At 34.5% G+C, this 18154-nt stretch overlaps 2 protein-coding genes across 2 annotated transcripts in view; one reads left to right on the top strand and one right to left on the bottom strand.

Moving 5' to 3' along the window:
• Window positions 1-418: 418 nt before the first annotated feature.
• LOC123308084 (ubiquitin carboxyl-terminal hydrolase 14) lies at window positions 419-5462 on the bottom strand. Its single transcript, XM_044890627.1, has 12 exons — window positions 5290-5462; window positions 5040-5218; window positions 4881-4988; window positions 4705-4819; window positions 4470-4642; window positions 4321-4412; window positions 4078-4234; window positions 3959-4024; window positions 3418-3600; window positions 2807-2924; window positions 1317-1499; window positions 419-610 (listed from the first exon to the last, which is right to left on the bottom strand). The coding sequence occupies exons 1-12, from the start codon at window positions 5303-5305 to the stop codon at window positions 525-527; spliced, it is 1476 nt and encodes a 491-aa protein (XP_044746562.1). The 5' UTR covers window positions 5306-5462; the 3' UTR covers window positions 419-524.
• Window positions 5463-5764: 302 nt separating this feature from the next.
• LOC123306540 (tyrosine-protein kinase Src42A) overlaps window positions 5765-18154 on the top strand; it is a 67228-nt gene continuing 54838 nt past the window's right edge. The window contains exon 1 of the mRNA XM_044888582.1: window positions 5765-6337. Coding sequence (XP_044744517.1) covers window positions 5973-6337 — 365 coding nt within the window. The 5' untranslated portion in view covers window positions 5765-5972. The remainder of the gene's footprint in view (window positions 6338-18154) is intronic.

The raw sequence follows: 18154 nt of genomic DNA, 5'->3' as shown, positions 1-18154 counted from the left end.
GTTGAATTATAGAATTTTATAAAGTGTAGGCCACATCAATTGAATATTTGGATTCTTTCAATAGTTGATAGATTTAAAAAACTACAGTTGAATGGTGCTGATAACTCACGTCATTTTTAAGGTGTTTTATATTAATATTAGTATCACTACCTCATTTCTTTCCACCTAAATAGCAATCTAGAAATTTTTTATACCTTTCGTACAGGCCGAAGTAAAATTAATGTAAAACACTGAAGAAACTTATAATATCATAATACTGCCAAAGATCGGTCGAAACTAGCCAAAGATAGTTTTTATAAAACTAACTTATTTTTGTTTGTGTACATATTAGAATTTTTGGTTGGCAGACAATCAGCGTTGTATTGATATTGTCATTATTAGGTGTAGATATTGGTGGTTTCGTAAAAGAAACTAGAAATAATAAATATAAATCTTTATTGAAAATGACAATTTTTCTTACAGATATAGTATTTGAAAGCGTAGCACAGAAACGATTAGTGAAAGCAACGGACATCAATGCACCCTTAACTTTCCTCCATCTTCTCCACTTCTTCCATAATTTCGAGTTGTCGAGGTCCGTACAACAGTACATAGGCACAGTGCCAGTCACCTTTAGAATATGCGAATTAGGATCAAATGAGAATAATATGAAATATTGACTAAAAACCGAATTGATATCGAGAAGTGAGTCCAACAATTATATTTTCTTTGTGCCGTTGAAATTTTTTCTTATTTTCACGAAATGTATAAAAGGGGCTCAGCATTTTTTGGAATTAGTCAAGTATAAACAAATGAATCCCATTGGTATATACGCTCCATCGATATGGCTATAGGGGGCGTTTGCGTCTTCGAGATGAGCGTATTTTGTCTACGGACTGGGTAGATGATGAGAGATTTGTTGAAATAGTGAAGAAGTTTCATAAGCCATAGATATCATATACCTGATTTTTTTAGATTTTTATAAAATTGATCGAGAGGTATGTAATGTTTAGGTAATTTTGGTAATTCGATACAAGTGAGAATTGACCGCCAGTGCATCTACAGGAAATAAGAGGGACTGTATCAAAAATATTCCGCTATATCTTGTTTATGTCAGAGTTTTCTCAGTAATTTTTACGATTCATGTAATACGGATCAAATAAACTATTTACCATTTCAGAGATATAGAGGAGAGTCGATGATTTTTAAATGGGACATTTCCGATTCACCTTGTAAATTGAGGTAAATTAAAATCGATAGATATCTTGGGATAATGATAAAAAAGTACGCATCAACTGAACAGCCTATGTACAAAGCATACATAGAAGTGAACTTACCACCTCCCGATAATTTCAGAATTTCTTCTGTTGTTACTGGAGATACAACGTCATCATCGCATTTAACCCACGTGTCTCCAGATTGCCTGACCCATCCCACATAGTGACCACTAGATGAAGATCGGCCACGATGGGTAAGAACAGCTTGTAAGGTGTAATAGCCGCTGTTATTGCTGCCCAAATCTGAAATTAAAATATTCGAGAGGATAGGAATAAGATCCGGAGGAGTGACAAATCATTGTACATCAGATGAGGATTTTATTTAAACTCGTTTCACTTGATCACATAAATTCAAGCAGTTTAATCGAAACAATTAGAATTTGATAAATCCTTCATTACTTAAGCCCTTCAGAGAAATCAATGAGAATTTAATACTCCCTGAATTTCAGAGCGCATTTGGAAAATTTACGTCTATCTAGGGTGGTAGCGATAACGAAGTAGTCAAAATTAAATTATGTACCAGTTTATTCACACCTTCGAAAACTGATTATATAAACAACGGAAATATGTGTAGGTATGAAATATGAGCAAATCGATCAGCAAACATACATTCTGGAAATTCTATCCGGTCACGAGCACTTTGCAAAGTTTATACCGGGTACAGTGAAAAAAATCAAAGGTTGTTCAATAAAATGCGCCAACCAGAACTGACGAAATGGATACTAAGGATGACCTCGCGAAGTGAAATGACTTGCTATACGGCATCGGGATGTAATTAATTGTATTTCTCCAGAACTGAAAGAAACACAGCCAGGGCGGATCTATTCAAGACTTTTATTCGCTACCTCAAGGGCTAACGCTCCATGACTGATAGCGAAGAAAAGATCTATTTTGAGCGCAACTACGGAATTTCACTGACGACGAGCGGTACCTCTTATTCTCTACCCCAAGGGCTTACGCACCATGACTGCTAGAAAAGAAGAGATTTCTATTTCAACACACGTTAAAAATCTGAAAATTCCAGTATGCGACAAGAATGAAAAACGTCGTCAGCTCCGGTTTATCGCATATCAACATCAGAAAAACGTCGAAATCTTCAACGGCATGCAAAAAAAAACAACGTTAAACACAGATAAACGGTTTTTTACATTTACTCTGTCTTCGAGAATTAAATATTTTCAAAGGCGGAAATGTGAAATGAAAGGGATGCACTAAAATGAACTCCAATTTTTCTCAGAAAACTGGAGATCATTACAGTGTCTTTCAAGATTACCAAGTTTATGTGAGGGAATCCTATACTAGTTTAATCTAGTTTTTTTTATAGTAGTTGACGTTCAATTAGATCAACATAAATTTCAAACTTTATCAGTATCACTCCTGAAATTATAACTACCTAAGGTAGCTATTTGTGAGTCAAGATAGCGTCCAATAATAATGAAAAATCATGTGAGCACACAAATAAAAATATAATCGATAAAAAAATTCTGCTATTAAAGAAGTTAACCGAAGAGAAGAAATACAAATAAGAATCAGCGATTAGATGTACTTACCATCTTCAAACCAATAAGGTTCATATTTTTTCAATGCTTCACTAGATTTGGCATCTCCTTTGTTTTTACCCTTGTCTTTGGATTTGGAGGCAAGTTCTACCTGCATGTCCTCAACTTCCTAGTGAAAATAAAATTTTGGTGAAATACTGCCAAAGTTTTATCATAGTTCATCATTTCCAGTACATAATAATATAAGAAAAATCACGAAAAAAAAAAAACTCAACACCAAAGCATCGGGTGATTTACTCTGAATAGAATTTTTTGCATTCCTCAAATATCCACGTTTAGAATAGGTTATGTATTATTCATCAGCTAATCGATCTTTGTCATAAGGTACGTTGTTATTATAATACACTCTGATCCATACTTAATTGCTACAGAAAAAAACTCAATATGATGAATGTAATGATGGATGGCCAGATTTTTTGGCTTTTGCCCAAAAGAAGGGATGCGAAATTATCCGGTGCAAGCCAAATTTTTTCAGGGTGATTTGAAAAAGAATGTTACTTGAAATGATAAAGCAAATGGTTCTTCCAAAATATTGATGTTCGATCTAGCGAGAACAATTTATTTTGGAGACGAATGCGCAACAACCATTCATAGCCACTTGCCTTAAACTTAGCTCTCATTGGAGCCAATTTTTCCTGTAACTCTGGGGTGCAAAGGTCGTAGGCGTCGAAGTCCAAAGGAAACTTGACATCCTTCAAGATTTTCGCATTGATGGCTTCCTTTTCTTTATAGTAAAATCTAACAAATTGCACAGTTAGATAGGCCGGTAATCTACTTATTTTATTCTGAAAAAAAAAATCATTATATTTTATTAATTCATTTTAATTCAAGAAAGCAACTCTTAATACGCAGTAATTGTAATTTTAGTATTTTATACACAATGTATAAAGTATCATCTGAAGGCATTAGAGGAATAAATGAATAAATGTCATCTTTAACACCTTTTTCGAGAAATTTTCCGTATACTTTCATAGAATTTGAATTAGTATATTTGGACTTAGATATTACAAAAATAATAATATCATACTGTAACCAGTCCGGCCCTGTTCCATCTAGAAAATGTGGGATGCCGCAAGAAAGCTTTCAGCGCCTATATTATAATCCTCCAACAATAAAGATAAGTAAGCAATGTGCAATACTTACAGTTTTTGTATACAACGAATCCCTTTCCAAAGTGGGGGAATATTTGGTGATTTGCTCTTGAAGTTTCTGCAATATTCAAGATTATTGACCTTCCACTTCGTCTCAAAATAATTACTCACATTTCTCAAACCAGAGTGCATATACCTAACGTCTTGGGAAATGAAACAACTCAACTGCAAGAACTGTTCTTTACTCTTTGCTACGGGTTCATCTTCCGCTTCTGCACATTTCAATTCAACGTCAAAAGTTCCCCCGAAGTACTGATCGATCAGAGATCTGAAATAGACATAGAGATAATTTGGTCCCAAGCCAGAAGGTTGATGCTGAATTAAAAAATTCAACTTCCAATTGAGGGTACTCACTTGAATTGCTCGGCTTTCTCAGCATTATTTTGTTTTGCCGGTAGTTTCTGCTGAAGCATTCTGATTAACTCGGTCCAGAATTCATTAGCATCCTAAAACATGGAAATCTCGATAAACAACTTTCAACAATAGTTGCTGATTGAGATTACCTGTTGTAAATACCCATGATCATTCTTCTCGGCAAATCTAGGGAAAGCCAAATGCAACACTTGTAAAAGAAGAAATGGTGGAATAGTTTTTGCCTTGTCCATGCTAATATATAGATCCCTTAAAGCTGCTGTTATTGATTGAGCTGGTATCATATTACTGCTCATCGATATACCTACAATAAAAAACATTCAATATTCTGTATATACTCTGATAGAGACCATGTTGATTCCTTACTGCCTTCAAATTTCTGCAAAGCTTCTCTTAACTCTGGGACTGACTTCAAACATTGTACAGTAGCATTCATATAACAAGTATTGCCTAGATTACTTAAGCCTGCAGGTAAATCCAACTAAAAAACCAAACATCCTATGAGTAAAATTCGAAATAAAACTGTTGTGAAATACACTCACAGCAGTTGCTAATTCACTTTCATTCATATCTTCTACAAAAACAGTTTTTTCAACTGGTTCTTTAGGAACATCTTCCTCTTTGCTACCCATCAGTAATATTGTTACGCCCTGAAATGAAATGTTTCAGTATGGAGTGTAACTAAACAAGTTGTACTTTACATCTTTGAGATTGAAATTTGCCCAGTCATTATCTTTCAAAGTGACTCCTTTGATCATGACTTTCTGTCTTTCAGGAAGTACCCCAGTGAGGGCAAATAATTGAGCTTTGAAGACTATGGGGGATTCATCTGTATTTACTTCTATATCAGGATAAATTTCTTTACCCCATTTTACTTTAACTGAAAATGAAATAACATAAAACGAAATATATAACCTCATAAGAAACAGTTTTTTCAAACAAGAGGCTCACCCTTATATGAAGGCATTTTTATAGATATTTCAGATATGCCGTTTTATAAAATGACAAACGAAAATATATCACAATCTTTAAATAACTACAATTTTCCTAGATATATATACACATGAACGGTTTATCGTACAAATCAGTGCAATGAAATCGGCAAATTCGGCAAATTGTCACAATTGACAGTTGACAGATAAAATTGGATTTGACAGTCATCTGACAGATGATTCTCAGAAATGGTCTTGGTTTCAGGGGGCTTTAATGATAGAAAAATTAACAAATATATGATGTATAGTAAACAATACGTTAAGCTATTCAGATTATAATGAATTATATATTGGTTTTAGACCTCCAATGATGGATAATTTTGCAATTTTTGAATTTAAAAGGACCAAAGTTAGTATTTTCAGTTATACCAACAAACACAAAAATTCCTAACAGACGACATTTGTAAAGGTGCTACCAACAAAATGGTAATATCAACACTAACTTTCCCTTCCCTCCCATTAAAGTAGACTAGAATGGAATGCTAAATTGTTAAAATCGAGGTTGACTTGACGGATGGGTTGATGGATTGTTATTAGAGTTATTATTGTACAATTATGTATTCAAAATATTGAGGTGCAGAAACTTTAACATTTGTGATGATTTAGTTCTGTAAATGTGAAGTGCGGAAAAATAACAAAAAAATGGGTAACTGTTTCAGTAGTCCTTCAACAAGTGATAGAATTGATAAAAATAGAGAAAGGATTGGCGTAAACAATATCGAAGATAATAGTTTACAACCAAATCCAATACCACAAGCTCCTTCGGAAATAATAAGACCTGTGGTACAGAACCCAGAGCCAGACCCACCAAGCCCTAAAATTTTTGTGGCTCTTTATGACTATGATGCACGAACAGACGAAGATCTTGGTTTTCGCAAGGGTGAACATTTAGAAATCCTGAATGATACACAAGGTGACTGGTGGCTTGCTAGGAGTAAGAAGACACGACAAGAAGGATATATTCCATCGAACTATGTGGCCAAATTGAAGAGCATAGAGGCTGAACCGTAAGTATTGTTTACATCATTATCAAGAAGAAATGGAATTATGTACACTGAAGGAATGTATATGCTGCTGAGCACAGATTGATTTTAATTATTTTTTATTAGTGACATCAGTAAGAGCTGACTGGGATTAGGGAAACGTTATCTTTTGGATTTAGTCAATTTGAAGGTTGAACAGTCTGCAAAGAGAATCTTGTTCTTGGAATCATTGTAATTTGTTGTACAATATGTAGAAATGGGGTGAGGTTTGATAAACTGTTGTGTCCACTGCGATAATTGTTCTTCAATGGAAAATTATTATTTACGTTTCGTTATTTCTCGGAATCTTTTGGCATAACAAAATTACCCTGGTTGTAGGAGGACTTTTTCAAAAATATAATATAATTTTGAAGTGTATTCATATTGTCTCATATGAAACTACAAAAACTCGAATAAGATTTATTGTTTTCTAGAGTATTCTTGTGTATCATCCCCTTATAGTGAATTTCGTTTTACTTGGAGATAAAAGCCGTGTTCCAACCAAGATAGACTATATGCCTAGCAATTGAATCTGTGCCTTCAAAAGTATGTAGTTCACAAACAAATCTTGGGAACTTTGCTTATATACAATGTATTGCATGGTGGTTGGCCTATTTGATTTTTAAAGAAAATCATAAAAATTTTGTACTGAAAATTTGCATGATTTATAGTTTCTTCTAGTTCCCATTATTCCCAACTGAATTCCATCGGAAAAGCATACTATTGCAACGTCTGCGACCTGTTATTCTTATACTATTCAGAATACACCATATTTTCTTGGGAAGATCAAAACCAGGAACTCCATTCGAGGTATCACTAACTTATTTTTGGTTGTAAATAATACATGTATTCCATTCAGACTGCCAAATGTCCTTGTCCCTTACATTCGAATTAAGAAAAGAGTTAGAACATAAAGGTTTATATGAATTTACTCTGAGAATATTGGACAGAATTAGAAATGACTCAGTAAAGGAGTGAAATTTATTCCAAGAATTTATAAGTGCACTCTGCTTACGAATATGGGGTGGTACAGTGTTTGTAAGAACTGGTAACCATTGAATAGATAGAGATTTAGTAGTTCCGGTAATAATTCTCGGAGAAAGATTTAGCTGTTTATCAATTTTTTACACATGAGCTCTTTTAACCCAAAGGGGCAACAATATTCACACTTCATATGTGTGTAAAGTTTGAAAATCCTTCCATACTGTGTCATATGCTGCAGACTAAATCCACAAATGTTGTTCCTTTTAGTTTATCATTGAAACTTTCTTCAATGAAAGTGGTGAGGCTCAGAAGCTGATCACAACAATTTCTATTTTTCCTGAAACCTCATTAACCATTTTGGACAGTGTCATCTACAGTTGATTCAATCCTAAAAAGAATTAGCCTCTCTTGAATTTTCCCGGAAAATTGCCAGAATTCAGAATGTTATTATAAAAAGAATTGAATCCTTAATAATTCTCATCAGAGAACTCACACTTGTTGGGTTGAAATTGACCCAATTGAAATTTTCCTTGTTCAACTCTGTGTTAGAGAAGAAAACGAAAAATTATATTGGAAAAAAATTTGCGTGACAATTATTGAGGAGTCGTATATAACAATACGTTCTGTCAATTATTCTCGAAATTGAAGAATTGTTAGCCGAAAGCTTCACTTTTCATCTTTTCGGCCCAGTATCTCGAAATTAGTTATACGATTTTTTTGTGCCTTATCATTTTTGCCGGGGCGGTCAAATTCTTCAAGTTACCCATAGACTTGATGATGAATTTATCTAGCCCATAAATACATACCAAAATTGAAAACCGTTTTCCATTGAAATATTGCAACGTTTATTTTTCAAAATACATTATGGCATTTTTCGACTTATCAATTACGTTTATTACACAATAGTAACAAACGTAGGTGCCGGGATAGTTTCCAGCACAACAACAATAATTCAAGGTAATCGAGGTACGTACCTCCACAAGAAATTATAATAAGAATTATTATTAATTCATTCATGTTGCTGCAAGTGGAAGCATTTTGTCATCCGGTCGGATATGTTAGAATTACTCGATTATTGTTATTTCGAATTTATTCACGATTTGAATGGGACTTTCCATCGATTGCATTTCGAAAAAAAAAACATTTACGAAATATACAGAGTATGAATGAATTGCGGAAAAATTTAAGGGTTGATTCTTTGACAACAAATAGGGTGGGTCTTTCATACGAAATTTTTTTTAACAGTCCCTGCTTGGATACAGTAATTTCTGGTTTTTTCTTAGAAACAAGAAAACTGAGTGAAATTAGTGGGTAGGTAGTAGGTACTGATTCGACTCATAGAGCAAAGTATAGTGTTTTTGGCCTCGGTATTTAGTAAATTAATTTCTTTAAGGCGTATCCCCTGTCCTACTAGTAACCTTATTCTGAGAACTTATAGGCATCGGTCTGTAGAAACCAATCGCAATTATGCATCAGGAAAAATGCTAGATAGACTGGATTGTGCCATAAAAATAGTGTGCTAAAACAATAAAATAAAAGGCTATATTTCTGCAGAATCGGCAATCGAACACTGGAAGCAACGTTATCGCAGTCAAATCTGGTAATTTGACCACAACGCTTGGAATATTTTATAAAAAGAACGCAATCAACAATTGAATAATAACGGACGTGAGGATAGTTGAAATGAAAACGTGATTTTCGAGGTGATTATTTTACAAGTGCGGACGAAAAAATGAGAATGCCTCAATATTTCAAAACTTCTTAGTAGAGTATTTCAAAGTATTCATTGTATATCTACTTAAAACTGGGAAAATGGGATATTTCTCAAATATCAAGGAAAAACAATATGATATAATCAATGTTGTGGAAATCTGATTGGAACCATAACCTTCAGATCAAGAAGAAGCTGGTAGATTGTCCTCCATTACAGAAGGAATAAAAATATCATGAGTGCAGCAGTAAATGTATTCCTCAATGTTTTGAAAATCAATAACAATCCATCAATAATTAATAAAACCCCACAATAATTATCACATTTATCACTAGTAGGCCAGGAAATCCACCTTTTCGGAATCAAATCCGTCCAACCCACCCTTGTCTGTGATCGGTGCTAACCTCACTTTGGTCAAACCGACAGCTTAGGCTTACATTTGCGATTAGTAAACGTCAAAAATCTCTTTTGGGAGCTTTTTTTCTTATCTTCGGTGTGGCTCCCCGGTCGAGAGTATTTGCTGGGCACGCTCCGGTAGGACAGATTGAAAATTTTTATGTGTTTATATTTCTCGGTGATTTTCGCTATTCTCGACTAATCCGGAATCTCGAAACTTCACCCTTAATTTGATTCCGTATCCTATGGGATACGCTATATTCACGCAATATTATTCTGTATAGAGGGCTGCATCAAGTTGCATAATGTAGTATATTATATATATAGACCTCATTTCATTCGAACTCACAACTATTTCCGCCATCTATACAAGTTTGTTGAAAATACAGTGAAATTAGTTAGTAATATTAGTTTTTTTTAAAATGTTCTTGCCAAATTAAGGGTTAAATCGTGGAAACTCCGCCAATTGCAATAAACAGGAAAAGCTTTTAACGTTGAAATAAGTTATATCTTTCGCGATGTAAAAATAGGTAACAAGTAAATTACAATTCTATTGATTCGTACGGGTCTTTTCCCCTGTATGACTCGTCGGTCGCTGGTGTAGATAACGATAAAGGCAATGAATGTGCATTATTCAAAGTTCTAATCGAAGAACACTGCAAGGCGAAGTGTAGACTCTTGTATTGTCTCTTGCATATAAAGTTTTCAACTCGTGCTAACGTTGTATTGTCTGCGAGCAATATATTATTCTGCTGACGGAATTTCATTGCACCATTATGTTTGTGGTTTTAGCTAAAATGAATAATCGGTATTGAAAATGTTTTATCAAACTAAAAAATTTGGATGAAATTTAGGAAAACCTACCCATTATTTGTATTCACAATTTTTTTCATGAAAAATATAGGGTATAAACTCTCTGGGTGTAAATGAATATTGCTGAACAAATTAAGCAGGTATTTCCTTGTCAAAAAATAGTTCAGTTGTTTTTTTCCAAGTAGCAATTATTCATTTGTTTCTTAGGAATCAGAAAACTGACAGAAATTGAATTGAGCAGACAATTTATGAAAGCAAGAAAGCAATACAAAATTTTGGTGGTGTTCCCCTCGGTGTTCCCAATAATCTAAAGTTCCAAGATATTTCCAGACTATAAGACTCACTCTATTTGATTTTGTATGATATGAGATCAGAAGAAGAATGTCTTCGTATCTAAAATTACGAAGTTCTTTTTTCCACCCTTAGTAAAAGGGTCTGTAGAAAGGTTTTTTCATTTTCAAATCGACAAAATATCGAAATTTGGTTATATCTTCAAGGTAATGAAGATATCGTGAAACGGTTTCTACTAATAGACTTTTGACGAAAATTGAGCCCAAGACTCCTTTCAACGTTTTTATCTATCTAGTCTGGAATTCAAAGAAACAGCCAAAATCAAGCAGTTTGGAATACCCTGTATGTACAATGCAACTTATCCTGAAAGTTCAGTAATTCCGATAATTTTCTTGAGATTAAAATAAATATTGATGCAATATCGTTCGTGCAATGAACATCAAATTACCCAAGCTTGTTATCTTGATGGTTCGGAACAATAATTATCAGTTCTTGGATGATATCCGATTCAGGATCAATAGAATAACTTGGACTGTGTAACTTCACAATAAATTAAGCGACATTTTGACACCTTTTGATAAGTATAACTTGTTTTAACTAAAATTCGAATGGATTATTCATATAAAAATCACTTTTCAGACATTTTGAAGTAATCAATGTTTTTTGAAGTGCCTTTATCGAATGTTATCAGATCTAGGGAAATCTCGCTTAATCCCTTATAAGATGACACGGTTCAATAGCAGTATACTCAGTGACATAGAAAACAAAAAAATAATGTTAAGTTATTTACGAGGTTATTTATTTTTGTTTAGTTCAGGATAATAAATTATCAGTTTTTCGTGGTTTTCGTCTTTTCTCACAAAAAAAATAGAAAGTACGAGATTATAATTGTAGCTAGCTACAATTCGCATTTGATGGTCTTGGCTGAGGAGACGAAAAAATTCCAACAGTTTAGTATTGATATAGAAATCCAGCTACTAGCTAGTTACCACTACTCGCAGTCCATTTCATCTAGGTAGTGTATATGCTCACCATCGTTTCGGTCTTATTTGACCTCCTCAGAGCAACGCAACTTGCTCCCCGATGAAAACGGAACGGATTGATTATTCGATGTCAACAGGCTCCATTATGCTTAAATAAACACTAGCGCCACCTGACAGGACGGTAGTGGTGATTAGCTAGTTCGACTTAGACATTTGTTGATTTTGCTATCAATGGATATTATGTATCCGAACTAATTTAATACATATATTTCAAACTCAATCATCCCTTCCCTTTAATCGAGTAGAAACTATTGTTCAGATTGAAGGGCTGAGAAAGCTACTCAAATCGAGGTATATTTACTATTTAGTTTGTGGTTGTTGAAATGAAATTTCATGAAAATTGAAATTCGCTGCTATTGCTCATGATATTACCGAATCATGAAATACTTGCCCGATGTGATTGAGAAAATCACCACCTCATAGCGCTTAGAGTACTTATTAGAGTGACTTCGCCATCGATTTTTTTATGCGATAAAGTCATTGTAGGGTACCCAGTAAATTACCCAATTTCACTGATTTTCATGTAACTCTTCCCCCTGTTTCGCAGTGGTTCATGTTTCATTACACATCCGTAATTTGTTATCGTTAAATTCTTGCACGCAAACTCGATATGATAAGTGTAATGGTATAATTTCCGCGAACGTATTAACAGAAATAACATTCCGCTCGAATATTGCGTGCTGATCACATTGAATGAGGAACAGTAGACGTACTGTCTTCAATTTTTTTTTTTTAGTTTTACTGTACAGAAATACCCCTTCATGAAACGGTCAAAAATCTTAGGATAAGATATTCTGAAAACAATTTGACAGATACATTAAGTATTAATCAAGGGAAAAGAACAAAATAACCTTTCCAGCAAGAACTTTTTTTGTTAGACGCGTATAGTGATGCATGGATCAAGGGAAAAAAAAGAGTAACTCAGATATGTTTTGTTAGATATTGGTAAGAAAGTACATATCGAGAAATGATTATTCAAAAAGCTGTCGTCTAAAAGAATTGTAGAATGTTTTTCGCTGCCGGGTTGGTACAGCGACTTTTTCCTCTTTCCAACAATACTAGCCCAACGTCAAAACTCGACCGAATTGCCTCAAAAATGTGCCAAAATCGATAACATCAATATTCCGACTATTTAGCTGTATTTTGTCTGAAGATACCCACGCAGTTGTTGAATTAAACGTCCCCTGCTAACCATCGCCCGTGCTGACCCTGTATACTTGAATCACAATAATTGTCGACACAACAATAATCATAAAAAAAAATTGAGTGAGCACACTAATAATCGTTTAGATGAAAACACGTCCATTTTCAATTTATCTGCAGCATCGCCGAGGAGTCGTGCTCTGTTGCATTTCAGAATTTAATAGAAAGCACGATTTTCACAACGTTTATTATATGTAGTACATAATTAGGTACATAATGCAGGTGAAATCTGCACTGGGTTCCTCCTCATTCTTCGTTCGAGCAACGCCTAGTAACTCTTTCCGAATTGTGGGTTGCAGCGTTCAGACGTTTTGAGGGGACGTGGAATTGGTGTCGTCGATTTCAGATTATGGCGGATGCGCTGATACATTCGGGTTTATTTTTATATTTTCAATAGTTGTAGTTTTGTGTGTGCTTGGTCCTAGCAATGAAAGCTTCGCCATTTCGGCCAAATGTCTGTGAGTTCAGAATCAGAGCCGCAAATGTTCTCCAACTTTTTTTTTTTCTGAAGATCGTTTCTTATCCTGACTATAAAATATACAGTATGGTCCAACTAAAACCCAACACCTCAACCTTTTCCGGCTTTAAAATGAAAATGTGGAAAATCGTTTGGACCTGTCAATTTCTGATTCGAGGGGGAACAACTTTTCTTCTTTTTTCATCCCCGTATTTGCAACCCCCTAACGGTAGCACAACCCGTTGATTTTGAATAGGGATGCGGGGTTTTGCGATACGTCATGTTGAAGATCCATATTAGATAGGTCTAATCAACTCCATAACCGAGATACAGGGTGCTTCATGTATTCACCTAAAATTTCATTTTCTCATAACTTTTGAACCAACCAGTATAGTCGGTTCATATTCGAAATATATTATTCACTTGTAGAGGTCGATAGATTCACATTTAAATTTCCAAAAAATTCCAGGTCTGTATTTGAAAAATATGGGACTTCCAAGCTGGGATTCAACATCCTGTACATCAAAATTTTTTTATTTGATGGAGATATGTATTTGAAAATAGCAGCAAATTTCCAATGAGGTTCAGTAGATTTCATTGTCCCGCACGTCATTTTGCTCAAAGGAAGTGAGAAATATTTTCTTTGCTTATTTTGGTTACAAATCGTTTATAAAAATCGATTAATTGGACCACACGACCTACCAAGACGGCTTACATGATCTTTACTTATTTATTATTATTATTTATTTATATAATTTACGTTAAGTTTTTATGTTTCTTTATTTATTTATCGTTGTTGTCTTCGAATGAATTTTTCTTAATCATTCATGTTTTTCCGGTAATATCTTGAAATGATTCCTCAGAATATTATGAAATACGAATGTGCAATAAGTAGGACAAAAAAGCCAATTTGATCAAAATGTACGATTTTCCTGAAGATAAGAGGAATTCCAATATTCAATTTGATATTTCCCTGGATTTTCCTTTAAGCAAATTGACGTGCGAGACAATGAAATCTACTTAATCTCATTGAAAATTTTCTGCTCTTTTCAAATATCTCAATCAACTTCCAAAATTTTCATATATTTATTTTCCAAATACGGACCTGGAATTTTTTGAAAATTTAAATGTGAATCTATCGACTTGTGCAAGTGAATCATATATTCCAAATATCAACCGACTTCACTGGTTGGTTCAAAAGTTATGAGAAAATGAAATTTTAGGTGAATACATGAAGCACCCTGTGTCTCGGTTATGAAATTGATTAGACCTATCTAATATGGGTTTTTTGGACTCGCCTAGGGTAGCTCTAGCTCAGGTTACCGTATGTTCATTTACCAATGAAACACCTTGTAGATCTAAAGAAAATTCCATGTTTATTGTTCGTGAAACACCAGATACATCGGACAATTTCCAAGTTCTATAGGTCGGATCCATTGCTACATGACCTAAGACAGCCACGTCCCTTGCTTCGTCCCTTTCATGCTCCCTCTTTTTGTTTTCGACTGAACCAGTAGCGTCAAATTTGGCAACCAGTTGCACAACGTAAACATCAGATACATTTTTAGTTATACTATATAGTTAGAATAAGATTTAATTTCTTCAATAAGTTTGAAAATAACTGAGAGACGAGGAGTGACTTGCAAAGAAACACTTTCCAATTCCACCCTGTATCGCGAAAACCAAAAGAGTTAGCCATTTCTTTGGTTGAAAATGAAGATTTCTACCGAAATAAAAACAATTAAAAAACACGAGGATAAATTTTTAGATTTCTATTAATACAATCAAGAGCTAGTTAGGTGACATTTGAATATAGGAAGTTTGTTGAATGAAAGGTATCTCATTACATCGATCTCAATGAAGCGTGGAAAATTTCCTCGAGAATATAGGAAATACCTATATGTCCAGCAGAATAATTACATAACACGAAAATCGATTCAATACGAAAGTAGAAAAAAAAAAAGAAAAGAATATGTCTCCGAAACGGGGGGGAAATTCGAATACGGACTGATTCGAACGGGAATTACGAATAATAACCGAAAATTATAGCTCGCGCCCCCTGTTTACCGTTAGCAAAAACGAATGAAAGGCCCGTACAGGCGCCAGTTACACGCGAAAAAACTAGATGGTCAGCGAGAAGCACAGAAACAGTGAACCAGATTTAATTGTGCTCCTTGCAGAGCGACCAGCGGATTAATAACTAGTTTCAAGTTTTATAGGCTTGAAAATTACACGCCTGTCTTTCCTGCAAATGCACTCCGTCAAATTTATTCTATTTATAGATCGCTAATCACAATTAGATTAATCGCGATAGAATTTTCTATGCGCGGAGAAAGGATCGCGTCCACAAAAGAAACAAAAGAAGAAAACTGTCAGCGAATTATATAGGCTAGCGTGACGTGAAACGTCACAACTGTCACGTCGGATGAAGGGTTTCACTCGAATCCGTTTTAGATCTTTTTAGCGTTCAGAAGGTTTATAATCTGCAATCTTCTCGTATCTGTCGTAGTTGACGTGCTATGTAGTATAAAATTAAAATCGCGTCTTTTTTGCAAATTTGAGATTTTCGCATTTCAAGTTTCCGTTGAATCAGCCTGTATTTACCGCAAAGATCAGTTCGTAAGCAGAGCGTCGACCTGAGGATATCTCGAAAAAAAATTGACGATATCTGCGGTCGCTCAGTTTTTGCCAGAACGTCGCAGAATGAAACTACCAATAGTAGTTACCTATAACCGCACAGTCGAAGAAAATACATCGAAACAACGGACGAATGGATCGTTAACTGTTATCTGGAAACGAGAAACGGACGTGTTATTGTTGCAAGCGATATTTTTGGCATTAAATATGTGTACAATGTTGTTCGCTTTCGTATGTTGCAAGTATACAGGGTGTAGACTAGCTGTAAAAAAAATGTGTCCGAAAAACTATTAATTAGAGAAATAATATATTTATGTACTTAGTCAATAAACATAACTCAAAAATGACTTATATTTAAAAAAAAACAAAAGGGCTTGAGAGGACCTGATTTCATTATTGTACTTAAACCGGGGTGAAGTTTGTAGTCATTTTCTATCTATTAGGTCTCGGAAATAGATGAATTCTCTCAAACTCGAAGTGTTTATTCATTAGAAGTTGATAAATACTATTTCAACGTTGAAGTGTGAGTTTCATCCCTAAAGTGGATTTTCGAAATATAATAATCTAGAAATGCTCTCAAAAATGAATAAAGGGTTTGAAATTTGGTGTTCATATTCATAAATAGCTTAAGTACATATTGGAAAAAAGGCATGCAATACCAACAAAACAAAGTGACTTTTCGCTACAGTTTGTGCAAGCTTCCTGGTTCACCTTTACGGTATCATCGAGGAATCAAGTCCTCAAACTAGGACTGGTAAATTCCGATTTACAATCAAGGATACCGTTAATCCCGATCCTCGATTGTCAAAATTATTTGATTTATTCCTTTTTATCGATGCTACTCCCGACGATTGATTAATTTTCGAGGGTCATACACGAATGTACGATAATGAAGATACCGGCGCCAAAAATCGAATAAAAAAAACGGCGCGGATGCGGAATGATAGAATGTTGTGTTGAACTCTCGCAAAGAAATTCGCACACGCCACGATTCGACAGGACGATGTTATTGACCGACGAGAAAAAAGAATATTACGATTATGATGCCCAATTGAACTTGGCGGTGTCTTTCTTGATGACTGCCTCAGAATATACAGGTGGATAAACATGGATTGGTATTGAGATCACTAATCTGTCTTATTCACATTGACCTGTTTGATAATATATAAACTCTCGATAATTTTAAATTAACTAAACAACAAATAAAGTGGGATAGCTAAAAAAATTGCCTAAAGGTTGACTAGATATAACTTCGACATCTTTTTTTGGTAAAATATTCACAAGACAACGTTGGAGTGGCAATATCAGCTTTCAACCATGGAGTGGATGGAATATTCCCAGCATTCCTGCAAAAAGGAATGGTGAAGATTCCTCATAATCTTCTACAGATCATAGAAGTTGCTTAACACTGGATAATAAACAGGTGTCCCAAAATTAATGGCAATATATTCGGATATAGGTTCAGTACCTCAAAATAAGACGAAAAGTTTCTATGGAGTCAAGCGCGGAAATTATCTGGTGAAAAAATACGTTTCTTCAAAGAGATGAATAAATGAAATTTTGCAGTGGTATTTGTCAAATAGAGTTCATCGAATAGAGATATCTAGAACTCAATTTTTCACCGATTCACCGATAGCCACAGAGGGGTGAAATCGGAAAACCATTTTCCACCATAAATTTTCTTTCAGGCTCATCAAAAAATATACAGGGTTACAGGGAAAGTCGTACTGAATATTAAAGAACGTTATTATTCAGGTCATTTCTGATGGATTTGGTTTTATAATATGGTGTCCGAAACTCGGCCGTTATGGAGATATTGAGTTTTGAAGATTTTTTTCAAAAATCGTTTATTTTTGGCTTTTTTATCGATTTTTTTCGAATTGGAACTCCCAGGGGCCATTTTTTTTATGTACCCAGTCAGAGGGCATGTCAATTAATAAAAATGATCTGCAGAAACTGAACCTACTAACAACTCAATACGACTGCTCGACAACGGTTAGAATTAAAGAACTTTCACTAAGTGTTTTTAACTTTGAAGCTCTTTTTTTGCAAAAAACTTCATGGAACTTATTCGGCATATAATTTTAAAATCTTCTACTTCTCTTTAGCTATTCAAAAAGGTATAACACTCGCTATTAAATAAGCGAAATATCGACCAAATGGCAGTAAACGTAGTAGAGGGTACATTTTCAGTTTGAGGTAAAAGTAGCTGAAATAGGTAAATGAAACAAAAAAAGAGCAATATTCTTATAATTTATGTTCGACAT

The sequence above is a fragment of the Coccinella septempunctata genome, chromosome 2, assembly GCF_907165205.1.
Source record: "Coccinella septempunctata chromosome 2, icCocSept1.1, whole genome shotgun sequence".
NCBI classification, from domain to species: domain Eukaryota; kingdom Metazoa; phylum Arthropoda; class Insecta; order Coleoptera; family Coccinellidae; genus Coccinella; species Coccinella septempunctata.
The sequence above is the reverse complement of the archived record's forward strand: the minus strand, read 5'-3'. Positions and strand labels throughout refer to the sequence as shown.

Bases quoted from the DNA above. Each gene is read 5' to 3' on its own strand.
- LOC123308084 (XM_044890627.1), bottom strand. The intron at 2,925-3,417 runs GCAAGTGGCTAT...TATTTTCACTAG, and splicing joins CAATGAGAGCTAAGTTTAAG to GAAGTTGAGGACATGCAGGT. The intron at 611-1,316 runs GTAAGTTCACTT...CATATTCTAAAG, and splicing joins TCTGAAATTATCGGGAGGTG to GTGACTGGCACTGTGCCTAT.